Source organism: Gymnoscopelus braueri, assembly GCF_963280865.1.
Source record: "Gymnoscopelus braueri genome assembly, chromosome: 13".
Lineage (NCBI taxonomy): Eukaryota > Metazoa > Chordata > Actinopteri > Myctophiformes > Myctophidae > Gymnoscopelus > Gymnoscopelus braueri.
In genome coordinates, this window is record NC_137615.1 from 27474468 (window position 1) to 27501820 (window position 27353).

The 27353-nt window shown below is 44.5% G+C and overlaps 1 protein-coding gene across 1 annotated transcript; it reads left to right on the forward strand.

Moving 5' to 3' along the window:
* Positions 1-7909: 7909 nt before the first annotated feature.
* On the forward strand, positions 7910-27161 carry fscn1a (fascin actin-bundling protein 1a). Its single transcript, XM_080446205.1, has 5 exons — positions 7910-8979; positions 20147-20303; positions 22589-22710; positions 23026-23193; positions 24132-27161. The coding sequence occupies exons 1-5, from the start codon at positions 8127-8129 to the stop codon at positions 24338-24340; spliced, it is 1509 nt and encodes a 502-aa protein (XP_080302331.1). The 5' UTR covers positions 7910-8126; the 3' UTR covers positions 24341-27161.
* Positions 27162-27353: the final 192 nt, after the last annotated feature.

Here is a 27353-nt window from a genome sequence, read left to right on the forward strand (position 1 = left end):
CATAACATTAACTAAAAGTTACACTCATTTCAAGGTTAAATAAGTTTGAAGATAAGTATAAGCGTATCCCTTATACTGTACTGTATGTGTTCTTTGAATTTACAGCACATGTATGTTGTGCACGTGTAAGCGTGTTGCTCCTTGCATTCCTCGGATGTCTCCCAACCTTGTCCTAAACATCCTGTGTCTGCTTCTGTTTGTGAGGAAGTGCTGTCTGTACTGGCCACAGGTGAGACAAACACAGAGAAACTGGAAGATGGACAGAGACAGACAGACAGACAGACAGACAGACAGACACAGACAGACACAGACAGACACGCACGCACGCACGCACGCACGCACGCACGCACGCACGCACGCACCGCACGCACGCACGCACGCACGCACGCACGCACGCACGCACGCACGCACGCACGCACGCACGCACGCACGCACGCACGCACGCACGCACGCACACTAGAGGCATGCGTGCTGGGATTGAGTTCGTTTGTTTCTGGACATTTGCCATCTTGAAATTGAATCAATACAATCAATTGGAAAAGCTTTTGCAACCAGCGATCAATACCCCACATGCTAGGTCATTGGAGATCACTCTCCCATCAGTGGCCATTGCAATGAATGTAAAGCTATAAACCATTTTGAACAAGTTTCACTGCTTGGTCCTTGCATAGATGATTAACCACTTAAACCATATATAGTTAGTTGACTGGAGTCCCCCAGGGCTCTATACTAGGCCCCCTCTTGTTTTTGCTGTATACTGCCAAAAATAGCCGACCTACAATCTCAAAGTTAATTACATTTGTTATCCTCTATATTCAGACACTACATGGAATAAAGGAATGACTTTTCAGCCCGCTGAATACGAGGTCTTACAGTTTAGTTTTACAGTATTACGTAAGTAACCTTTCTATTTGCTAACTGGGGCATTTATAACTATTACTTCCTTGTATTGAAATCACATTTTGCCCAGATGTGGTTCTTTTGTTTGATACCTATGTGTCCGGAGGCATTCCATTTGCTCTGTTGTCAAGATCATGCACAGATGACCTTATTGTGACCTTACCTGTAATCTATCTCCAGTTCACAAGCATTAACCACAAATGTTCCCCCTAGAATAGGGATAATGGGATTCAAGTGGTATAGTGCCCTCAATTGACCAATCTAATGTGAATGTACAGTACACTTCCCACTTGCCAACACAAGCTTCTCTTTTTTGAAAAATTATGATAATAGGCTAATATGACATTATTTTACATGCAATAAATAGGACATTTTTATCAAGATGTGGGCCCCGTCACATCCAGAAAATGTTTCACTAAGTTGCAGGTGGACAGAAATTATTTCAGTCAAAAAAGGACAGGGCTGAATCCATTTGGGATTTAAAACCAACATTCACAGATCCCCAGAAATATAGGTTAATGCATGAGAGCTGACTCCAAACCAGCTCAGGTTGGCTATGATATCCCCCTGCCAACTCTGTGCACAGCCTGCCCGCAAGCCTGTGTGCTGCATGTACGCTTGCACGCACTCATACACGCACACAGTGCTCAGATGTCCACACATAATAATTTCTGCAGATTGCACCAGATTGCCATGTAGCTGCAGTGAACATGACAGACAGATTTAGGAATATAGGTCAAAGGAGAAATGAATGCACTCATCAGTTTCTCTCTTTCTTTCTCTCTCTCTGTTCTCCTTTAATGCTCACACCACTCTCTCTTTTGTCCTCCCACCCTCTTTCAACTGATCATGTGCCCATTCGTCTCCAGTCTCTGTCTTTCCTCACTTTTAGAAGGCCAACTGTATTGGCAACTGTAATATTCCAGTCTTCTGAAGCAATTTCTGAAGCATATTCTAAAAGTGACCACAATATCAATTATTCCACCGCAGCTGCAGCCAGGGACAGGGAGACACTCGTAACTGAATTTAACACCAGGCCACTCCTAAATCTATGGATGCTCCTTATCAGGAAACAATTTCCAGACACGTATGGAACAAAGCGCTGTGATTGGTGGTCTTTGTAATGCAGCGGTGGAGGGGAGGTTATGATTGGTTTTAGGTGAGAGGTGTGTGTTCTGAGAGGATGATGATTGGAGGGCTCTGTGTCTTCTGACGCAGTGCTGCAGTCTGCAGTGCCACGCCGTCTGCAGGTGTTGGATGTGTGAGTGCAGCATGTGTGTCAGTGTGTCACCGGGAATGTGTGTGTGTGTGTGTGTGTGTGTGTGTGTGTGTGTGTGTGTGTGTGTGTGTGTGTGTGTGTGTGTGTCTGTCTGTCTGTCTGTCTGTCTGTCTGTCTGTCTGTCTGTCTGTCTGTCTGTGTGTGTGTGTGTGTGTGTGTGTGTGTGTGTGTGTGTGTGTGTGTGTGTGTGTGGGTGTGTGTATTTGCTGCAGCAGACAGCCTGCTCTTCATCAACTGGCATATTTGAGCCATGTCTCCATAGCAACTAGTATCCTCTGAGCTCAGCGTATGAATAATGATGGCTTCCATCCATCTCTTGTTCATTTCATGCCCTTTTTTTCTCTACCTCTCTTTTCCTTGTCTCTTTCTCTCTCTCTCACCACCTCTCACTCTTCTCTGTCTCTCACGCACGCATGCACAAATGTACAGACCTTGACTTGCAATGTGCTAGCCTAGTCATGCAAGGCCGTTCTCCCCAGAGGCCTGTGTGTGTGTGGGGGGGGGGTTCGGATGCAAGTGTTGATGGATGACGTGTGGTGTAATCACCAATCACTAGTAATCTCATCACAAATCAGTGAAAATCTCATCAAGGGAAGCATAATCACAAAAAGAGAGGAAGGAGAGAGAGAGAACAGATAAAGACAGTGTGAAAGAGAGAGAATGCAAAAGAGAGCGTTATCAACAGTATCAGCAGTGTGTGCTACTGTACATGGGCAAGCTTGTGTGTGACTGTGTGTGTGTGTGTGTGTGTGTGTGTGTGTGTGTGTGTGTGTGTGTGTGTGTGTGTGTGTGTGTGTGTGTGTGTGTGTGTGTGTGTGTGTGTGTGTGTGTGTGTGTGTGTGTGTGTGTGTGTGTGTGTGTGTGTGTGTGTGTGCGTGCGTGCGTGCGTGCGTGCGTGCGTGCGTGCGTGCGTGCGTGCGTGCGTGCGTGCGTGCGTGCGTGCGTGCGTGCGTGCGTGCGTGCGTGCGTGCGTGCGTGCGTGCGTGCGTGCGTGCGTGCGTGCGTGCGTGCGTGCGTGCGTGCGTGCGTGCGTGCGTGCGTGCATGTGTGGGGCATGACAGAGCATCTCCCTCTGAGCGCAAATGAACTTTCAGTTGTAACAATGGAGGCGCCCATCTGGAAGGAGAGATAGAAGGAGAACGAAAAATAAAGGAATGTCTGCATGCACAGGCAGTCAGGCACACACACACACACACACACACACACACACACACACACACACACACACACACACACACACACACACACACACACATGCATGCACACACTTACACACACATACGACCTTTCATTGGTCACTGACTGTGGATACTAGGGGGGGACCAGATAGGGGCGGTGACTGTGTTCATTCTGATCTCACTGGTTTGGTTGACATGGAACTGTTGATGATATCCATTGCAGGGGTGTAGTGGAGGGGGAGGGCATGTGGGGGCAGTTTATACATGTTTGCTTAAGTATGCGTGATATCATTAACATAGCGCTCGCGCAGTGAAGAAATCCCCACTACACCCCTGCTCACTTTCTAGCTATAGCTATTGCCAACTTCTTAACAAATTAACCACAGGAATGGTGGAATTACCAACAACAGGGTGACTGCGTTCCATGCTTACTACAAGTTTACAAGATACAATGTACTCACACACTTAAATAACTTACAGTGAATGAACAGGCAGACTCTACCTCTACCTGGTAAAGGGTTCAGACTGAGTCTTGCTCAAGGGCTTTTTCACAGGGTGCATGAATTGGAAATTACATCAATGTTAGCTCACAACATGGGAAATGTAGGCCTATTCCATCACTGACAGTATTTTCACATGTCTCCTGATGATGATGATGATGCTAATGAGGACCATGTTAGATGTGATGGCAAAATTACATATCAATCAATCCCAGGAAACTGATTCAGTCCATTTAAAAGAGCAATTCAGCCTAACAGGTCTGTTCTAGGGCCCTGGTCACTATATTACACATGCATACTTTTCATTCTATTAAGATTAGTTTAAAGGGATAGTTGATTTGTAAAAGGTCTGTCTGATTTATATCCTGAACTTTCACCCAATTTCAGAAATGCTTCCCTGTGTTGTGTTGTGTTTTAGTTCTGTTATTGGCGCCAGATATTGTTTAAAGTTTACAAGACAATGCGATTTACAATGTAGGCATAGTGCCCTTCTCCAGAGCGACTTACAAGCATGAGATCAGAGTAAGTAAGCATGAATCCTAGACATCAAACAACAAGGTAAATAGTCACATAAGTAGAGCGCAAAGAGAACAATGTAAGAAGCTAGGATACCAGGTAAAGAACATCACACCTGGCATCTGTTTAAACATCGAAATAACATTCTCAACATTTGGGGTTAAGAAAAAAACATGCAAATGTACCAGATGTCGTTCCTCCCATATAAGAGCGTAAGCTTTGCCAGAAGTAATAGGAACTCTTTTATTGTTTGATGTGTTTTGATGTTTGATGATTTGTTTTTTGTTTTCTTAATAGAGCGGTCCTCTTGAATTGTAATAAACATCATAAGTCATACTGTTATGCAATGATGTTTTCTAATAAAACTTGAACTTGAACATAGCATCTTTCCAAAAAATGTGTCAAGAAGTGATATAGTGCAGCTTAAATAGATGTTTTTCCCCCAAGTTTCCTTTTTAACCCTCCTATTTTGTAGCGGATCAGTTTGATTCATTTCCACTGAGATGTCTGAAATGCTGTTTAATCTCTTTTTCTCCATGAAATTGTATTACTTTAAATAATTCAGGGTCATAAATGTGGATGCAAAATGTGCAGGGGTCGAAGGGGGTAAATGTGACAGAGCAGTGCTGCCTGTAGAGCAGAAGCCTAATATTTCCCTTGGCCAAGGGGGACTTTGTGGCTGGGCACTTTGTTTGCCATATGGGAGACCAGGGTTAAACATGCATTATGTTAATTAAATAGTGTGTTGAAAAATGTGTCAATTTGTCAGAATGCTCCTTCTAATAAACCCTTGTTGAAGATCTATAGTTTTCTTTCTGAATTATGTTTTAATATATATATTAAAAAAATTACTAACTGTACACATTCTTGATTTTTTATTTTAAGTTGATGCACTAAACGGAATTTCGTTGACAATAAACATCTTATCATCTGTTTATAAATTCACAATAATCCAGTTTGATAGAAGTGTTCTTGAACGTACTGAAGGAGTCAAAAGTTTGTGTTTGTGACAGTGTTGCGCACCGAAAATAGCCCATCTACAAGCTCACAACGTGGACACGTTGTGAGCTTGTAGATCAGCTATTTTCAGCATGCAACACGATTAAGTATAAATTGAGCAGGATTCTTTGTGTACTAGTCCGTGAATCAAACAGGAGGAGAGACATTACAACAGTTGGTCAGAGAATAGAGCATAGATTAACCATGTGTTTGAAGTACAAATGAAATCCTGCTTTGAAGCATTCTTTAAACTGTTATGTTTCTCAACTTTTATTTCTTTTTTATTCATTTGATAACAGAATATAGAATAGGCTATTTATGTTTTTAGATTTGTTTTAATTTCACGTTTGAATGCAGACTCTGGGATTATTTATCCCTATAGGGCAAGGAAATGCGTGGCAGAATATCAGTCTGTTGATTATACCTTAATTACAAGCTCTAAACTGTTCAAAGTAATCTTCAAACAACTAAACAGGGGAAATGTAAGAGAGAGAAAGTTAGAGACAGAGAGAGAGACAGAGAGAGATCAAGTTCAATTAGCTTAACTTCATTGTGAAATTACTCTGAAATGTGTTATTCATCACAGGCTATTATCCAACTAACATACAATGAAGTAAATAAAAGACAAATTGAAGCCTAATTCATACATATTAGGAAGACAGATTCTGTTTTGGTCTATATACAGTATATAAATAGAAGTAATTTGACATCAAGGCTTTTATTCTTATCTATAAAGACTTTGCCTAGATAGTTGTCCATTCCCAGTCCAGAAGACCGAAGCCAATGAACAGATTACTTTTATCACATTTCACACCACATTGTAAACTATACACTGGGGCTTAGTGTTTGTGTGTGTGTGTGTGTGTGTGTGTGTGTGTGTGTGTGTGTGTGTGTGTGTGTGTGTGTGTGTGTGTGTGTGTGTGTGTGTGTGTGTGTGTGTGTGTGTGTGTGTGTGTGTGTGTGTGTGTGTGTGTGTGTGTGTGTGTGTGCGCGTGCGCTCGTGTGTGCGTGTTCGTGCGTGCGTGCGAGAGCTTGTGTGCGTGAACCACACCACTATTTGCTATGAATTAATCCCTTGTCTGTGTGTGTTTGCATTTTTGTACTATAGTCAAATATAAATGTTAAACTGCATGAATGATGATGATGACCACGCTCTTTATTTGCATAAAATGCATGCTCGCACAGGCAAGTGTGCGTGTGTGTGTTTGTGTGTGTGTGTGTGTGTGTGTTTGTGCAAGCGTGCACATGTGCATTTGTGTGTATATGCATGGTCAGAAGATGCCACTGTGATCTGTTTGGGCTCTTTGTTTATAGAGATGAGCCTTTCCTGCCCTCTGATGTGTGTACTTACTCCATGAATAGAGCTTTGTATGCACACACACACACACACACACACACACACACACACACACACACACACACACACACACACACACACACACACACACACACACACACACACACACACACACACACACACACACACACACACACACCACCACCACCACCACCACCACCACCATCCTCATGATTTGAATGCGGAGTCTATCTGATGATCAGTGTAGGGGGGGGGGGGGCATTAGATGCTATCGGTTGCTGAATGTGAGTGTGGACTCATGCAACATGAGAGGGTTATCATGGTTGGAGGATTCCACTTCTCTCCACTCTCCCTGTGTTGCAAGCTCTCCTCTCCTCTCTTCAACTCTTGACTCTCCTCTCAGATCTGCTCCTCTGGGCAAGTCAGCAGTATTTCTCCTAGTTTTGTCAAATCAGGAATAGCAGAGGAGGGGTGGGAGATGAGGGGAGGGGAGAGGAGTTGAGGGGAGAGGAGATGAGGGAAGGGGAGAGGAGATGAGGGGAGAGGAGAGGAGAGGAGGGGAGAGGAGAGGAGGGAAGGGGAGAGGAGATGAGGGGAGGGGAGAGGAGAGGAGAGGAGGGGAGGGGAGGGGAGGGGAGGGGAGGGGAGGGGAGGGGAGAGGAGAGGAGAGGAGAGGAGGGAAGGGGAGAGGAGATGAGGGGGGAGGAGAGGAGAGGAGATGAGGGGAGAGGAGATGAGGGAAGGGGAGAGGAGATGAGGGGAGGGGAGAGGAGATGAGGGGAGGGGAGAGGAGAGGAGATGATGGGAGAGGAGAGGAGATGAATCAGTATCAGAATCAACTTATTTTCACACCACGGGTTTACAGGTGTAAAGAAGTGGGTGACATCAGTTTTTGTGCAAGCTCCATAATTTTTGTTGTTTTCAGAAAGCTCAGAAGAGGGGTGGTGGCAGGGAGAGGAGAGGAGAGGGGAGGGGAGGAGAGGAGAAGAAGAAGAGAGGAGAGGAGAGGAGAGGAGAGGAGAGGAGAGTGCAAACAAGAGTATAGCGTTAGATTGTATAAAAACAACTACAAAATATTGTCTCTTTGGAGTTCTACCCTTTGACTGCATAATGTTAGTTTGACTTCTACCACTAACTAACTGTCGATTATGGAGGTGTGGTCTCAATGCAACGTCACTGATCGGTATATAGACTGCAGCTGTGGCGGCGGGCTCGCGCTGTGAGAGAGAACACCGAGGACAGGCGGCGCGCGCTCTTGCACTCCCACTCACAGACACACACATAGGCTACACACACTGCCCCAAACAAAGAGAAGCACGCGAGGCAGAGCATCCCACCCTTTCAGCAGCGCCAGAGCAGAGCTCACAGTGTGTGTGTGGTGTGTGTGCAGAACCCGTCAGACCCGGTCCAGGAGACGCAGGCTACAGAGCAGAACCATGTCGACTAACGGTAACGGCGCCACGAACGGAACCAGCGGCAGCGACATGCTGCAGATCCAGTTCGGTCTCATCAACTGTGGGAACAAATACCTCACGGCAGAGACGTTCGGCTTCAAGATCAACGCCTCCGCCATCAGCATGAAGAAGAAGCAGATCTGGACCCTGGAGCAGAGCGGCGACGAGACCAACGGCAACGTGTTCTGCCTCAAGTCACATCTGGGCCGGTACATCGCCGCCGACAAGGACGGCAACGTCACCGGAGAGAGCGAGACCCCCGCGCCGGAGTGCCGCTTCATCATCACGGCCCACGATGACGGCCGGTGGTCGCTGCAGTCCGAGACGCACGGCCGGTACCTGGGCGGCACCGAGGACCGGATCATCTGCTTCGCCCAGACCGCCGGCGTGGCGGAGAAGTGGAGCGTGCACATCGCCATGCACCCGCAGGTCAACATCTTCAGCGTGACGCGCAAGCGCTACGCGCACCTGAGCTCCAAGGTGGACGAGATCGCCATCGACCGGGACGTCCCGTGGGGGGTGGACTCCATGATCACCCTGGTGTTCCGCGAGCAGCGCTACCACCTGCAGACCTCCGACAACCGCTTCCTGCAGAACGACGGCGGCCTGGTCGCCAAGACGGACAAGAGCACGGGCTACACGCTGGAGTTCCGCTCCGGCAAGGTGGCGTTCAGAGACTGCTCTGGCCGGTACCTGGCGCCCTCCGGGCCCTCTGGCACCATGAAGTCCGGGAAGAGCGCGCGCGTCGGCAAGGATGAGCTGTTCGTGCTGGAGCAGAGCCACCCGCAGGTGGTCCTCACCGCGGCCAACGAGAGGAACGTCTCCACCCGGCAAGGTAGGTTGTGGGTCAAGTCAAAGTGAGCTTGTGTGTGAATGGGGACTAGGTCAGGGGTTCTCAACCTGTGGGGTCCCCACATGATTTTGGGGGGTCCCCAGATGACAGTGAAGTGACAATTTAAGGACTTTTAAGACAAAAAAAGGAGAAAAATACCATTACTGCATCTAAAGTAATCGTTGTGTGCTTGTAGATCTGCTGTGTGGAACCGAGTCAAACTGAACGTAATGCCTCAACTCAAATATGATTATTTTGGGGGGTTGTGGCCTGAAAAGGTTGAGAACCACTGGACTGTGTGTGTGTGTGTGTGTGTGTGTGTGTGTGTCTTGTCAGAGCCCCTGGCAGATAAAGGGTTAACGTGATGGAATGTCAGTCTGCAGCCCCCCTGCAGCCTCCACACATCCAGCAGAACATGGACGGCATGCATGGCAACAAAAGACACAATTCCATACATTGATGGCCTACACACGCACCGCATATAGGGCCTACATGTTGCCCACACAGTGAACAATGAAATATAGGGCAAGTGAATGTAGATGGTCTGCATACTACAATGGTCTATTGTGAATATCAATACGGTAAATGGTTTACAGCCTTGCAAATACACAACACTATAGGGTTTGCATAAAAAGCAATGAAAATAATGGTCAGGGTTAGGTATTATGTAGTGGTTTGCAAATGTTGCAATGTACAAGTTGTCTGAGATGTTTCAAATAATCGTCTGGAGGAGAGGGCGAAGCACATGAACTATTATACCAAACATGGTACAAGTAGGTGGGTGTGTCTGTTAGTAGTTTCACCACTGATGATGATAGTCACTAATGCACTGGCATTTGCGTGTGGGGATGTGGATAATTGTGTCCATGTGCATCTGGCCAGCAGCTGAATGAGTGGGCACATATACAAGCTTGTCTGTCTCTTTTTCTTTCTTTCTTGCTTGGTTTTCTTCTTTCTCATGCTTTACTTATCTCTCCACCTCTGACCCCTTCCATCTCTTCCCATACTTCCATCTTCCCTTTATCCTTTCCCTCAGTCTCAAACTTTTCTCTTCTTCAACCCTTCTATTTTGGACATGTTTTCCACCCATCACCATACCCCATTCTTCCCTACCTCGCTCAGTTTCCTCCATCCTCTTATAAACATCCACACACACACACACACACACCCTGAGAGCCCACCCTGTCCTCTCGCCCCAAACCCTATCTCCTGGCTCCAGGGCAGTGTGCTGCTGTGTGTCTGTGGTCATGATCATTAACAGTGACAGTGGTCATGGTAATGTGATGTCTGTCTGATTAGTCTTTGGACAGACACACACACGCGCACGCGCACGCACACGCACAGATCTTAATCAGGGTCCACAGACAACCTCCTGGCTATCTTTTGATGAAAGGGGTATGGAGGGATGGAAGGGAAGTAGGAGAGATTGGGTGTGGGGGAGTAATAGAGAGACAGAAATGACTTGTCTCTGTTTAGTAGGACACGCATCCAAGAACTGCTATACTTATACTTATGAGGACTTTCAACTGATTTCCATATTGACATTTCCCATGCCTTAACATCTAACCCTAACCTAACCATCAGCACTGTATGCCGCAGCTGGCCTGTGTGGGCTTGAATCTGACTCTGACTCAAGCCCTTTGCTGCATGTCACGCCCTCTCTCTCCTACCGTTCCTGTCTCTCACTGTTTTTTGATTGATTTAATACTTTATTAGTCAGAAATGTAAACAGCACAAGGTACAGGCTAAAAGGATAACGCAAAAAAGTCCTGGGGACCTGTTTCCATTGTTATCAACATAGCATAAAAAGCACTGTATGTACAAAGGAGAAAAGGCAAAAGGGGAAAAACGTCAGCAGTGAATGACGCCCCCTTTCTATGTGAAATGTGTGGTCTCCTGATAGATAGTTTTTCAGGCTAGTTTTCAAAGAAACCAGTGATTCACATTTCTTTAATAGATTCAAGGCATTCCACAATTTGGTGGCAGAGTAGTAGAATGAGAACTTTCCCATTTTGTTTGTTTGTTTGTTATATATTTGGGTAGAACCAGATCGTGGTCGCTCCCTCTAGTATAGTGGCTGTGGGTGTCATTCACTTTGGAGAAGTAGTTAGTCAGGTATTGAGGGCACTGTCTCTTTGACTATCTTAAATACCAATCCTATTTTTATTTGTTTAACCCTGTCTTCTACCCTGAGCCATCCTAGACTGGCAAAGTGTGTTGGAATTAGGTGGGTCATGGGCTTTAAACCGAGAAATAGTTGGATGATGGATCAGTTTGTTTTGGGAGGCCTGAAGCTCAGTTTTTACTGACATTGAGATGTTGGAGAACGAAGAGGTGCAAGCATTGTTTATTGTCACTGTCAATAATACAGAAAATGCTTAAAACAATTATCTTTAATAAGATTTGTTCCTAAAATCCTGTGGGAATTGCAATCAAGTCTTTGACATGAAAGGTAATGGTAGAGTATGACTGAGAAGGAGCTACACGGGACAGGACATTTGGTTCAATTTTTACATTCTCAGTTAAATTAACACAGACAGACCTGGACCTACTGAATAGAATTTGGGTGCAGATGAGTGTGGTTAAGGCATGGGAATGGATGGAGAAGGCAAGTGTGAAATAAAGGAATGTGTTGACTGTTGGCTGTCTGGTATAATGAATGATACAAGTTTAATTGATACTGTCTGATTCCATATTTAGTTTCTGGTTGGGGGGGTAACACTCGGTGAGAATACAATGTGGTTTTGGCGGTTTCCATTTTTGAGCCTATGATCTGTCATTCTTTCCTTGACTTGGTTTGCCTGTCACACACCCCCTTGTTTGCTTGTTCTATCTCTCACACTGTCGCTTACTCAGCATTGGAATATTTCTCTATTGGTACATGGCTCCAGCAACGATCTGCTTCCCCCTAACCCCTCTCCCTCTCTTTTTTCCTTCTCAGCCTCTCAGGAACAAAATGGAGGTCGAATTGAGAAGGTGTACAAATAGAAAAAAGCCTGGAGACCACTACAGGTTCTCAGAAGGCAAAAACAAATGGATCCATTGAAATGAGATGATGAAGTGCAGTTTATTAATACATAAAGGGAAAAATTGAATTGCTTCTCCATCAACCACTCTCCTCCATTAGATTACGTTCTTGTCTACAGTTCAGTGAAATGTCAAGGCAACGTTCTGCTCAACACTGCAAGAGTCTGCAGCGTTGAGGTCTGATTTATGCTTTGCCGACAGTGTCATGTGACATATTGCTTGACAGAAATGGCGTACTTTCAACCAGGAGAACTGTGTTGCATCACTTTTTCAGTTGAAAATACGGTAATTACTTTTTTTCGTGTGACACGTCACATACTGTAACACTTGTGTTTTTATGGATCAATATAATTTAGTCACAAGCTCTTGTTAATGTTTTTATTTTATTTTTATAGTTATTGTTTTATTGAGTGAATGAGTACAAGGTACTCCATGCTTCTTGACAATTCAAAACCAGAGACATAGTCATCAAACAAAAATGAAGACGGGACAAAGGATTGGTTTCTTTTGTTGATGCTTTTAATTGGTTAAATATTCATAAACCCCACAGACAGACTTTTGTACTTTCAATCTAGCTAAGATAGATCTACAAGCTCAGAGTATGAGGTTGTAGATCAGCTACTTTTGTGCGACACTGTCATATGACAATGTATAAAAACAGGCATAATTTATGAAATACTTAAAAAGATGAGATATGGAGGTACAAGGTTTCTGCTAGACAGCGACAACATGTGACATTATATGTCTTAATATGTAACATCATCCAATAGTGCAATTTCAAAATGAAATGAATATCAATATTCATAATAGGATTTGGAGTTCCTACGCATACTATAATCATCTAGTTCTAATCTTTAGATGAGGATTATATTTATCAAATTGACCTATATACTAGTATTTCATAATGACACAATCATAATGTCTCAGTGCAATGAAGGATTAGTCTTCTGAATCTATGCATAAACAGGAAGTTATCTGTTGAAGAGGGACTTATCCCAGCAACAACTGAATCATTGTGATGTGGATTTAGAAGTTTGAGGGAAATTAAACTGGCTCCAGATGTTTTTAAATCAACAGCTGCTGGCTTGGCTATTTTGCCCCCATTAGCTTCTCTCCGGATTTGGCTATTTGCGTAGCAGACCAAGATGGCGGTTGAAATTGGGTGGGTTCCATTGGCAAAGCCATACAGGATTCAGAAAAAGGCTTCTTTGTCCAATCAAAAGCGACTGTTTCGTGCATCAAGAGCCAATTGGGATAATCATGTTCTTGCCGTTGGTCATAAAAATCCAGACATCATCTTTGAGAAGTCTTTGGATTAGTCTATTAGGAGAGCCTTATACCAACAGGTATAAATGTTTTAATTGAAACATTCAGCAAAGGTCAGATACTGTGTGTATAAATATACAGTATACTAGGGCTGGGCAGTTAACCGAAAATATATAGAAACCAACATTTAGAACCTCTAACCGACATAATCTTGCTCATATCGGTTAATCGAATAAGCAGTTGTTTTGTTTTAATTATTTTTTACATTTATTTCTTAGATATTAGTCTGATTAACCACTTAAGTCCTGTATTATACGTCGTTGTACAATGGTAGTGTGAAAAAATAGTGAACCCGTAATATTTACAGTACAGACCTTGTCAGATAACTATGATGGCAGTGTAAAAAAGTGGATAAATAAATCGTTCATTAATCGTAATCGAGGCAAAAGTTTGAAATAATCGTGATATTGATTTGAAGTCTTATCTCCCAGCCCTGGTATATACTATATACAGTATACAGTATATGCACCAAATAATATGTACAAATCATTGCAAAGAGCTTTAGAACTTGGTCCCAAAACTTAAATCTTATTAAGACATAACTCCTGCACTCTTATCTATCATTTGTTGGAACCACTATCAACATGCCCTCTCTATCCAAATGTATGAAATCCTGGCACTGCATGCATATTGCAACAGAGCAAACTTTCCAGCTATTTTCTGTGATTTGTGTTTGCCACATTCATTGACACATTTCCATTTAGTTAGAACATGTCTATGTGCCGTGCCCCATCTGTTGATTGTGACATCGTCTTTCATAGTCCTTGCAATAGTAATGGCCACAGTTCCCCTGGAGGCAGTTTAACGACCCATCCTATGGGTTGAGACATAATTATTAGTCAGTTAGCCTGGAGGGCAATGGCTTTTAAGTGGTCCATACTGGGATGAGTGTCCTGTCCTGAACTATAGTCTTGAGTGTGAGTGACCCCAGAGTGCAGTCTTCTCATTTTAGTTGATGAGAGTCAATCATGTGCTGTTGGCTACTAGTGTGACCACCAAGTCTTGAGTGCTTCTCCTAGTGACTTATTATCCTTTCTCTCTGCTCCTGAGCGTGAGGCTTTCATTGTGATCTAGACGGAAGCCAGGAGCCCCTGGGATTTACCCTGAGAATCACACTGGACATCTTATCCCTTTTAGGACCAAACCGATTCTGTCGTATTGGCCAGATTTATGCATTGTAGCTAGAGGAGCGACTACAAAACAGATTCTTTATGACATTTTAAAATGTCGATACGGGAGGGCATGTTGAATGTGGTATGTTGCTGTCTGACCACATCCTGTACCTAATATCCAGCTTGTTAAAAGAAATATGCACCATCAACTGGATTTATAAGCATTGGTTACAGCAAATTCTTACATGAGTAGTCCCTGAAGATGTTGCCTGTTCTTTTGTAATTAGACTCTCTGTGAGAGGAGCAACTACATTTTGTCTGGCTGTGATTCAGACCTGACACCTTTCTGTCTGCCTGCCACACCACCCACTGGCAGGAAATGAAACACACACACACACAGACAATTTTTCTGTTGCCAGTTGCCACTAACTAGACACAACTCTGACCTTGGCTGGTATGTGTTAATCTTTGGTGGCTCAGGGGCGTTAATTTGCTTCCCCCACAACATACTCACACACACACGCGCACACACACGCACACACACTCTGTACAAAATGTGTACGCAAGCACATTCACGCATCCTTGATGGCATTCAATGGCCTTGACCAAGTGTGTTGCTGACATTTGAGCATGTTTGTGAACCTTCACTGTGTGGGTGGGTGGGTGGGTGGGTGGGTGTGTGTGTGTCTGTCTGACTGTCTGTCTGTCTGTCCTTTCAGCATCAGTAGGCTGGGAGCGTGCTTGGGGAGTTGCTGTCTGCAGATAGTGCTGAGGCACCTCTCATCCTTAATGTCTTGTATTTTATTATGTCTGCGTCTCAGTGGCACTCTGCTGCACTCTTGTCTGTGTTGCCTAATGTTCTCTGTTAGCCAGTGGAACACTTTGTTTATAGTTGAATTTGCAATACAGTGAAATGAAAATCATTTAAAATCCAATATTACGTTCTCAAAGACCATGGCTGCCCAGTAAAAACCTCCTTGTGGGTCCATTTGGGTCCATTTTTACACTTTCAGTTAGATTAACACAGGATTTTACTGTGCGCCCTGTAGCAGAGCAGTGGAGAGTCTGCAGACACTCATGCTTGTCCTACCTATATTAAGTTAACATCTCTCTTATGTAATTTCTATTTCTGATTTTGGTCGAAATGTTTTTACCAGCTTGTGAAGAAGGCTGGTCTTTATTCTAGCCATTGGCTAGTAGTGACTTTTTCATAACTTTCTCCTCCTTGGCTGTCCTTTAAGCCAATGGGGAGTCTGCAATGCCTTCCCATACTCTGAACGGGCGTAAGAGGTCCGGTCAGTGAAGAGTAGCGCGTGTCTGTGAATAGTCTTCACCCTCCGGCAAGCATTTAAATTAACACCTTCAATATTTTTTTCACGCAAACTAAAACAAGGGAAAAGAACTAAAGAATAGCGGTCAAAACTGTAAACATAAACAAAGAAATTGTAATGTTTATTAAGATGCAAGAATCATGACAGTAGGTCTACTTTTCAAAGGTTTTAGCCTGGCACAAGCTGGTCTTTTTTCCCCCCTTTTCATTCTTGTTTTTTTCCCTTTTCATTCATGTTACTACTGTACTGGTTTCTGTTATCTCCTGTTCTCCCAGTGACTTGGCTGGTTCTAACTGGTCCAGGGTGAGTGTAGTAGCGGTGGTCTGATCCTAGAGGCGACAGAGTGGGAGTCTTATTACTGTGGCATGTGCCGGTCTTTCTCTAGTTTGTGTGTGTTGTCCATTTTGTATAAGCCATCATTTGGTAGGTTGTAGTGGGTTGTGTCCTCTCTGTGTGTGTTTGGATCAGAACAAAGGCCAATGATATGGTGCCCTGTTTGTGGCCCAGCTGGTTGCCTCCTCTGCCAGGCCTGTAGAACAATGGGACACACACACACACACACACACACACACACACACACACACACACACACACACACACACACACACACACACACACACACCAAGGAGGGCACAATTGCACTTGATAAACGCTTGTGCTCACCCCAGTCCACTGCTACGTCCTGAGTCCTGCTGGCTCACAGAACCCAACAATCTGTGCCTGCCACTGTCAGGATGAATGTGGTGGGTGGAGTGAACGAGAAGATGGAGGGGTTATGTTCAATAGCAGTGTTTGGTGTGGTCAGTGGTTGCTTACTGTGTGTGTGTGTGTGTGTGTGCGTGTGCGTGCGCGTACACTGCATTTGGTGTGGTTGGGAAGGATTCTGTGCGTAGGGCCACATCTCTGGTTCGCAGAAGGAGAAGTGGTGTGTGTGTGTGTGTGTGTGTGTGTGTAGCATCATAATGTATTTCTTCCTCCATTTAACCCTGTGAGTTTAATTGGAGACTGGTCCCCCCCCACACACACACACACACACACACACACACACAACCAGCCTTGTGGACTCGGCCTCGGCCTCTCTGAGTCATGGTTGAGGCTGTGGCCTTGAGAGGAGACTGTTTGTCTGTGTAGTCACACTACTAGTCAAGGTACATGCATCTGTACTCGTACATGGTTCTATACACAGTATAATCTTCAGTGTGTCGGTTTAACTCTGAACAGAATTACCCGTAAGTGTCCATTTAGAGACCTTTTGTACACTCAGTTAAATGAACACAGGAGTATACTGTGTAGCACAAAGTGTATGTGTGTGTGTGTGTGTGTGTGTGTGTTTGTTTGAGTGCCATAATTACATGGAGAAAGAGGAGACGGCACCCCCCTTGTCTGTGATGAAAGGAGCAGCATGGATGATCTGGTGTTGCTATATATCGCACTCTCTCAAATCTCAATCTGTCCACTTCTTATAAGGTGAAATGGCCTCCTCCTTTCTAGCAACCTGAAGGTAATGGCCTTCTTTTAGAACAACCTGCTTTTAACCACTTTCAACCGGGTGTCCCTATTTTGGGGATGTCATTGCACATCTATAAGCTCAACGCATCGTACCGCGACATGTTGTAAGCTTGTATATCGGCTATTTTTACACAACACCTTTGTACATATGTACAAAATAGGTTATATAAGTGTATATATATTATAAGTGTATATATATTAAAATATAGTTTAAGTCGATAAATGATGTTCACAAGAGCTGTGAAACACTTCACATTAGTATTACTCGTTAGTAATGTTTTGTCTTGGTTGAACTCAAACACTACACAAAACCAAATGCAAATGAATGATTGAATGACACATTTCAACATGTGGAACCGCCCACTGAATCCAGGGGAAACAATACTTTACAGTGATGCTGTACAAAGATGCAAATCTGTGTGGTGTCTGTTCCTTATATATCAGTTTTTACACTTTGACTGCTACTGTAGTGTGTGTGTGTGTGTGCGCGTGTGCACACGTCCGTCCATGTATTTGTCACTACTCAACACGCCAGAACAATCATGATTCCGTGTGGCTCCATCAGGCACTGAGAGCATGATGTTCACCTCTCTCTCTTCTCTACTTTTCTTCTCTTTGGCTCACACTTCACTCCCTTCCTCTTTCTGAACCCCCCCATTCTACAGTACTCTCCTAACATCCCTCTCTCCCTCCTTTCTCTCACCCTCTCTCATCCCCCCCTCTCTTCCATCTCTCTCTCTCTTCTCTCTCTTTCTCATTATAAATGGGATCTCTGAGAGGTGCTACTGTACAAGCTGTACCTGCAGTGTGAGCCAGACAGGAAGCAGTAGTTCTATCACACATAACTTATAGGGGGGATCAAACAGTTGAACACTCCAGCAGAAACACAACGACAGCTGGCCCAATGCCCTCTTTCTTCAGTTATTTAAGCCATTATCTCTCTCTCACTCTTGCTCTCTCATTGTTACCATTCCGTTTGATTTGTGTTGACTATTTCTCTGCCTCTTCATGTGTCTCTCTGTACTCCCCCATTTCTCTCTCCCTCTGTCCCCTCTTCCCTCTCTTGCTCTTTCTCTCTTTTAATCATTTGTACACGAGGCGGTCGATTGCTGCCATGTGGTTCTCATCTTGGTCAGTTATTTTTCCTGCTCAATCTGTGTGTGTGTGTGTGTGTGTGTGTGTGTGTGTGTGGAGAAGAGGGAGGGAGCGGGGGGGGGGGGGGGTGCATTATGCACTTGTGTGTGTAGCCCTGCATATTTCTGCAGAAATTCAATCGGTCCATGGAGGCCAGAGCTCCAGTTGGCGTTCAACGGGAGAGGACTGTTTTTTTCACATGCAAAATGAGAGCAATGATTCTTTAGGGGACAAGCAGTTTAGGTAACTCTTGTTATGTCATAACATATTATAGCTTTGAGGTCAGACTTGATTGATTACACACTCATAAAAACATGCAACACTTTCATCATGTCTCTTTGTCTATCTTTGGGAAACATTTATGTTTCCTTCTAAGCACAAGACATTTTAATGGCAACAAACTCAGCTTTATTGTCACATCACTGATGTAACGTATAGTATGTTCATATTGCCCTGGGTTGAGTGAGTCTAGACGTGACACAAGTATGTGCTGACCCCACACTTACATTAAAAAAGTTTCCTTTTTGAAAAACGATTGAATGGGTGGTCTTCTCCATTGTAAGGACTATCATCACTTGAATGGCTGTTCCTATAGGGAGACCGAGCCCAAGAAAGAGATGCAGAGAAAAATGGATGAGCAAAGGAAAGAAGGGGAGATATAGAATGAAAGAGATGAAAAATGTGAGATAGGAAAGGGGAGAGACACAAATGAACGAGAGAGAGAGATCATGAGAAAGCATGAAGCTGGAGATTTCTCTCTCCCTCTCCCCTCCCTCTTCAAATATTTACACATCACTCCATCCCTCAGTCCATCACTGTCTGATCAACACTACTGAACTCTCCAACCCTCCAGGCTATAGGTCTATTCTAGAGCAGACCATGACCTCATACTGTACAATACCATGCATTGTACTGCATGAAGTGTGTGTGTGTGTGTGTGTGTGTGTGTGTGATGGGGTAGTGTTAGAAGGTCATGTGTGTGTCTAGTGTATATTTGTCCTATTGATGACTCTGTGTTTGTTTACCTCATTGTTGCTCTCAAGTGCTGCTAATGGAGTTGTAATGATTGTTCTGATGTTCGTTACGTATAGGGCAAACTGGTTGTAAAGAGACACACAGTCACTTGGACTATGGATAAAAAATGGATCTCAGATATATTAATTGTAGATGCCACCAGTTGGAGATGCTTGTCACGATCAGAAACTATTTTATTGTCACATCACAGGTTTACAGGTGTAAAAACGTGGGTGAAATTTGTTTTTGTGCAAGCTCCATTTTTTTTGTTATTTCCATAAGTGCGGTAAGTACCTGAGGTAAGACATAAAGGTTCGTGAGCATAGCAGCAGATATATACTGTACATGATATGTTATGGACGTTAGTTAAGGGCTGTCTGCACAACTACTGTGGTTTGTGACAGTCCACCATGAGGATTAACCCTTGAACACGTGTGTGTGTGTGTGTGTGTGTGTGCGCAAAAGCCTCCTTTAATCCTAGCCGTCTGATGTTGCTCATTTAGTATGTCTGATCCTGACCAGAGGCTTTGTGAGTCAGCATCTGGACCTTTTGTGTGTCCCATGTCTGGACTGTTGATTGATTGTTATTGCACATCTGTTCTGATCCGCCGTGGCTATTTGTGGTCTTCACATGTACTTTTGGCTCATTACTGACCGACCTAGCCCAGATTTCTTTTGGCAAATCATCACATCGCCAACTGTTTTGACTCCTCCCAGGTATGGACCTGTCAGCCAATCAGGACGAGGAAGGGGACCAGGAAGTGTTCCAGGTGGAAATGTGCCGTGAAAACAGGAAGTGCGCGTTCCGAACAGCTGCCGGGAAATACTGGACCCTAACTGCAAATGGTGGACTGCAGTGCACCGCCTCCACCAAGTAAGACCACACACACAATTATTTGCACACATGCACATACGCAGAGACAAGAAGACAGACAAGACATGCACACAACCAGTCATGTCCTCCCAAGGCCCCCCCGTGTCTGTGTCTGTTCTCCAATGTAGTGGCCTAGTAAGATATGCATCTGTTACGCCTGAGTTGTGCTTGGTTGTCACGCACTGATAATAGCTGATCTACAAGCTCACAGTGTGTTGCAATGCATTGTGAGCTTGTAGATCTGCTGTTTTTGCACGATAGCTGCGCGCAAGTATAAGATCCACTACAACCACACCTGCTCCATTTGGTCTGTTGTCCACCTTCTCAAAGGTACAATAGTGATCACGTGCTCCAGACACTGATTTAAGACTGTGATTAGAGGGTGTGTGTGTGTGTGTATGTGCGTGCACTTTGCAGAGCCGGACACTAACTAAAACAGCTCTTACAGGCTTTAGATCTGTCGTGATTCGATCTCAAGCATGGGGGAGTTTGTGTGTGTGTGTGTGTGTGTGTGTGGGTGTGTGGGGGTGTGTGTGTGTGTGTGTGTGTGTGAATGACTTTGGGTTTTGGTGAAGTGTGTCGTCAGCAGGGTGTGAAGACAAATTTATGCTCCGTCACACGACGGTGTCCGAAAATAGCAGACATACAAGCTTACAACGTGTTGCGTCTGCGATGCGTTGTGAGCTTGTAGGTCGGCTATTTTCGACACTGCCGTTACCGTACGACGAAGTATGACATGTCCTGGAGGAGAGTGTGTGTGTGTGTGTGTGTGTGTGTGTGTGTGTGTGTGTGTGTGGATGGCTTTGGCATGTTGGCAGTGGGTGGGGGTTTCTGTACGGAGGTCGCGTGTGTTTTTATGACCAGTGAAGCTAGAGTGTGTGCTGTTAACCCTTAACCTCTGACCTTTAACCCTGTGCACCTGGAAGCCTCCCTTGGAGGGAGGCCCCAGACATGAATACTTGTGAGTTACTAGAGGGTTGAAGTTTTAGAGATCATCCTTCCCCCTCGGATATTTACTTTTCTCTGTCATTCTGAAATGAAAGTAAAACAAGACTCAGTGAATACTACACATTGTCGGGAAAATGAAAATGTATTGTACTGCTGTGAAATAATCTTGCAAGGTTGAGGAAAATTATGTTTCATTTGACTCTCTGTGCTCAGTCTGGCTTCAAATGCCATCAGCCTTCATCAGTGCTTAGTTTACCCATCCTGTAGGCCTAGAACTGCATTAATTAATCAGTGCTTACCTGTCTAGTAGGAGGTATATACAATATTCATCAGTGCATACCCATCCTGTAAGAGTTGTAGGCTGCATCAATCAGTGCATACCGGCCCTGTATGAGGTCTAAACTACATTGAAAAGCAAATAACTGTACAACTCTTTAACACATTTAGTGCCAGAGTTTTTTTTAAACAGGGTACATCTAGTGCTGGCATTCTTACCGTTTACGCTGCGCTGTTTAGGGCTGTAGTCGCCACGACGATGACGCAGATGTAAACAAAGGGTGCGTGCACGATGGTCGTGGGTCCCGACTATCGCCTGGAACAAGAGATTCAATATAACACCAATATGACTCCTGGAAGCATCTCTTCAGTTAATGTGGAGCCGATTCCTCTGGTTGGTTCCCCCTCCCCCTTCCTTAATGCAGGGGAAAGCAAGAGTCACAGAATGTGTTGCAGAGGAGGAACTGGACCACCGGATGACCACATTCTTGAAATGTTAATCAGTTTCGTTCTGTTATGGACAGCACCACATGGTCCCCCATCCCCCTCGTTCTGGTGGGGGGGGGGGGATATCTTTGATTTCCATCAATGTCCTCTCTCCATTTCTCTCTCTGTAAATATGCTTTTGTGGAGCAAAAGTAACTTCATACCTTCTTGTGCTCCATGTTATGAAAAGGAAAGTGAGGCATGAATAATGAATGGGTGCAGACTGTTGCGACACAGGACAATTGCAGAGAACAAAACCCTGTTCTGAAATAGTATACTCCTTGACATGAGAGGATTTCACAGGATGCTTAACTACACCTTTTATCAAAGTTCACAAGTGAAACTAATGCATTGACCATTAAGCTTAAGCCTACCTATCCAATTACTTCACATTTAGTTAAGCCCTGGATGAAAGGGACAAAGGTTGACAGGTGAGCTCTCTCCGCGTGTGTGTGTGTTGTGTGTGTGTGTGTGTATGCGTGTTTGTTGCATACGGGCCAGCAAGTAACTTCAATGTAAATCAAATCATCACTCTAACCTCTCTCTCGTCTCATCTCTGTGTCTCTCTTGTCTAGGTCAACTAATTGCTACTTTGACATTGAGTGGCGTGGGAACAGGCTGACACTGCGTGCCGCTAACGGGAAATACGTCGCTGCCAAAAAGAACGGCCAGCTAGCAGCTACCATCGACTCTGCAGGTCAGTGAGTTTTTGGCTGAACCATGCCTCCATTCTCCCCCATCCTCCAGCTGATGACAGAGGAGATGTTGTGGCTAGAAAAGTAATAAGTTGGGTCTTTTTTATTTGGAATAGTTCCTTGTTAGTGATGAGGTTTCAGTCAATTTGACAGAAAATACATGGAGAAGTTGAGTCACTACTATAGCATAGTCACTATGGGACGCACAGGTATAGCAGTTCTTTGAACAAGTCGATTTAATAATACTGTGTCACATAAGTGCCTTTGTGTCTCTTACATTTTGACCTTTCTACTAATATGTCCCTGCCTGTCCTCAGGTGAGTCAGAGGAGTATATCATGAAGCTGATTAACCGTCCAATCATTGTGCTGCGTGGGGAGCATGGCTTCATTGGCTGCAGGAAGGTGACCGGCACACTGGACTCCAACCGCTCCACCTACGACTACTTCACCCTGCAGTTCAGAGACGGAGCCTACAGCCTGCAAGGTCAGAGACATTTACTCTGTAGACATTCAGACATTCAACCTGTGATGTGACACATCATGGTCAGCATCTGGGCAGTATCATGTCAGTATAATGGTCAGTATCATAGTCGGTATCATAGTTAGTATCATGTCCAGTATTTGGTCAGTATCGTGTCAATATCGTGTCAGTAGCATGGTCAGTATCATGGTTAGTATCAGCTATTTTTGGTGCAATTTATGGTGCAACTAAGTATAAATCAGGCATGAGCAGTCTTGCACAAGGACACTTCCACAACATGTTGAATGGCACTCTTTAAGCATTATAGTCGGATTCATACCTGCAGTGTGACCTTACAGTCACAGAATCATTTGCACAAGATACATACTGTAGACATACAAATAGACACCCAGGGCAGATTATTATAATTGTTTTTCTACAATGGTGAGAGAACTCCACTGGGGCACATAACGACATGAGGGATTCATTCAGTCTCATTATACACTTCATTCATTCATAAGACTTGGTTGCCAGGAAGGTGGTTTCATCAGATTTCATTTCACTTTGAGTTATGTAATGTAAGTCCAAAACAAATGTATTAAAGCTTCTCTTCTCCTCTCTTTGTCTCTCCCTCGCCTAATGTTCATCTCTTTATCCTCTTCCAAACACCCCTCCCACACACACTCTCCATCTGCACACTCCATCCCCCCACCCCCCCAACCACTCACCTTTCTTCCTCCTCTATCATCTTTGCTCTCCTCCTTCTCCCTCATCTAATGACTATTACCTTCAACTACCTGTCCTTTTCTCCTATCTGTCCTTACTCTTCTACATGCCCTGTTTGCTTAAATTCTCTCCTCTCCTCTCCTCTCCTCTCCTCTCCTTCCTTCCTTCCTTCCTCCCTCCCTACCTCCTCTCTGTCTCCTCTCTATCTCTCCATCTCTCTCTTATCTCATCTCCAGACTCTACAGGTAAATACTGGATGGTGGGCAACGAGCATGCGGTGGTGAGCAGCAGTGACGAGCCGGTCGACTTCCTGTTCGAGTTCTGCGACTACAACAAGCTGGCCGTGCGCCACGCTGCCGACGGCAAGTACCTCCGTGGTGACCACGCGGGCGTGCTCAAGGCCAACGCCGACGACCTGGAGACCGCCACGCTCTGGGAGTACTGAGGGAAGAGAGAGACAGGAAACCATGGCGACGGGACGCGCAAGCGAGCAGCACTAAACCCGTCCATATACACCCAACCTGTATCCCAACACCCCCTCTGTCTGACTCTCACTCCCATCCCTTCTTAACCTTTGACCTTTATGACGATGATGAACTGCAACGTGAGAGGAGAGAGAGGGAGTAGAGAGAGGGGGAGACAGAGGCGTGGGGGGTAATAGCGGGCTTCCTCCTTTTTTCTCCTTCTCTGCTTCCCTGCCTTTCTTCCTATTTCTTCCTCCCTTTCCATCACATCCCTCTCCAGCTCTGCTCTGCAGGGCCGACCTTTTATTTGTTGCCATAGTTACCGTGGGGCTGTGCACTTTTCTCCTGCTCGAATCTGGTTTGCTGCTCGACGTGTCACTCACTCTCTCCTAGCCTTACTATTGGGCCCCACCCCCCACGCCTCACTCAGCCCCCCGTCCCCGTAAGAGCTCGTCCCTTCCCCAGAGCAGAGCCACCTTAAAGAGCCCCTTCTTTAACAAATGACCCCCTCCCCCTAAATCACCTTTCTCTCTCTCTCTCTCTCTCTCTCTCTCTCTGTCTATTGGTCTCTCTGTATTGTCTATGTGAGCAGCATATGGTGGCAGTATTTATGGTGTTTGACCTGGTCTGGTAGATCTGCTTCTCACCTGACCTAATCTTTTAAAACCGTTTCTCTGATGGACAGAATCTCTAGCGTGACTGTTTCTAGCTGACTGGATCTAGCTGGGCTGCTCTTGACTGGGCCAGACCTAGAGGGCAAAAAGGGTTATGTTGAAGTTTTAGTTTAGTGGGACTGTTTTCTATAAGATTTGGTTCTATAGAAGTGTTTCTTTTTTGCTTTGCTTTTTTTTTAACGAATTTTTGAAATACAGTTTCTATCGTACCAGGTCTAGTATGTTTGTTTAGAGCAGGCCATCCTCGCCTCTCTCTGTGTGGTGATGATGATGATGATGATATGTGATATAACTGGAGTGAATCTGACGAAGACGACGACGATAAAGATTATGATGTAATGGAATTCATCTCAATTGTAAAATACTCCCTGTGTACACAATGTTTCCTGTGTCATTCTCTAGCTGTGTTGTCATTGGCTGGCAGGGAGTCTTGATTTCCTGGAACAAACAGGATGTAGGAAGTGAAACCACAGGAAGTAAAACACTTGTCCTCCTTTCCCTCCACAAACTAAAACTATTGTCCAGGGCACAGTGTAAAGAAAAATACAAAATGGCATGGTCATGTATGTTTACTGCACACTCCTGTCTTACTGGAAGAGACACAAATACAGTTATATTAATTTCTTTTTGTATATCTGAGGCACAAGCATAATCAGTGGAAAGCATGGGTAAACATAGCTTCACTACAGTACAGATAGGGGTCCAACTGGAGTGAAATGATTTATTGTCTCTTTGAAAGCTGCTTTTAGCCTTCCTCTACCGAACTACCAAACTCACCTCTGGCCTAATGTAAACCCTAAACCCTTAATACTGGACCAACACACTGTCCTCTTATCACCTCAGTCAAACAATAAGTACAACTCTGAAACTGGAACCTGGTGCTCTAATTAAACATCTCGTAAAACACCAGAAAATCTCATTATGTTGTGCATGTCATAAACCTGTCTTGACGATACTTAAACAGTCAGAAGTATTGTTAATCTCGTCTACTGCGTTACCATCGCTGTACTTGTAGAGGTTTGCCATAACAAAGAGACCGTAACAGTGACTTACTGCATTGACCTAAATCTTCGTCACCATCTTTAATCTCCTCCTCTGTCCATCTGCGCTGACACAGCGGAGCGTTGACTTGTGTCGTGTCTCCTGTTGGACATGGTCTGTAATTGGATCTGATGGAATCTGATTTCCGCTGACCCTGACTCATCAATGTAGACGGTGGGGGTGGAGTGGGGCTTGTAACGGAATGAGGAAAAATAAGCAGATTTCAAAATGTCTGCGATGCACGTGGTGGTTGTACAGTTCTGCCAAATTGTTCTGTGAGGGGCGACAGTTGTCTGTCTGACTGGACTGTCGAATATGTGATGTTAATGTGGTGTGTAGAATATCTGCCAACCAACCTGCTTTAAACCTGATTTATACTTAGTTGTACACTGTTGTCGCGTGCCGAAATGTTTCGTCTTGCGACACCGGTGCGCAATCAAAGTATACATTAAGCATTAGGTATGCTAGGGTGTGATTTCAAACAGTGGCTGCTCTGATTCTCTACCCGCCGGGGGTGTGGTCTCCCAAATGCATCTTAGAGCTGCAGCCCATTGGTTTAAATTTGGGGTGGGGGTATGCTAAGATGGATCTTTTTTTATAAACCAGGCCCTGGAATGAATACCTCCACCATTTCTCTTGGAACTCACATTCCACTCAGTCAGAAAACAATATGGAACCACTACAGTTTTGATCCCATTAGAATGACAGACGATCATATCAAACTCCACAAAGTCAGCCCAGTGTTCCTGAAACGTTGAAGCTTTCTGGGGTCGAAAATCATTAAGATGGAAAAGTAACAGGTCGTCCTTGTACTGGGTAGATCTGTATCTCCCATGTAGCAGAGTCCAAGATTTGGACAAAGTGACGTTGGATAGACACGGTAGTGGCTGTGCCTTACTCCGAGTTTATGGACAGCAGGAAAAATAAATAAAAGTTAGAAAAAAGTCTGCATCTTTGCTTTGTATAACTGGAAGTTCCTTTTTGTATTATTATTTTGTATAATTTTTGATATTGTGATTTAATCTTCCTCTCGTGCCATTGGTTCACCTGAACTCCAACGACCAATAAAACTGGGATTTGGAACACAGCCAACATTGTCTGTTTTTTATGATCTTGTTCTATTCAACTCATTGATGTTTCATGTTCTTGACCACTTGTATTTCATCTAATTTATTTCAGACATGAACTCCCGATTTCTGTTCACTATACCTGTTTCTCGTCTTCATTTCTCATTCTCTCACATCTCTATCATGTCATCTCTTCATTCGGTCTAGGTCAT

Bases quoted from the DNA above. Each gene is read 5' to 3' on its own strand.
- fscn1a (XM_080446205.1), top strand. From the start codon at position 8,127: ATGTCGACTAACGGTAACGGCGCCACGAACGGAACCAGCGGCAGCGAC. The intron at 8,980-20,146 runs GTAGGTTGTGGG...GACTCCTCCCAG, and splicing joins GAACGTCTCCACCCGGCAAG to GTATGGACCTGTCAGCCAAT. The intron at 22,711-23,025 runs GTCAGTGAGTTT...GCCTGTCCTCAG, and splicing joins AGCTACCATCGACTCTGCAG to GTGAGTCAGAGGAGTATATC.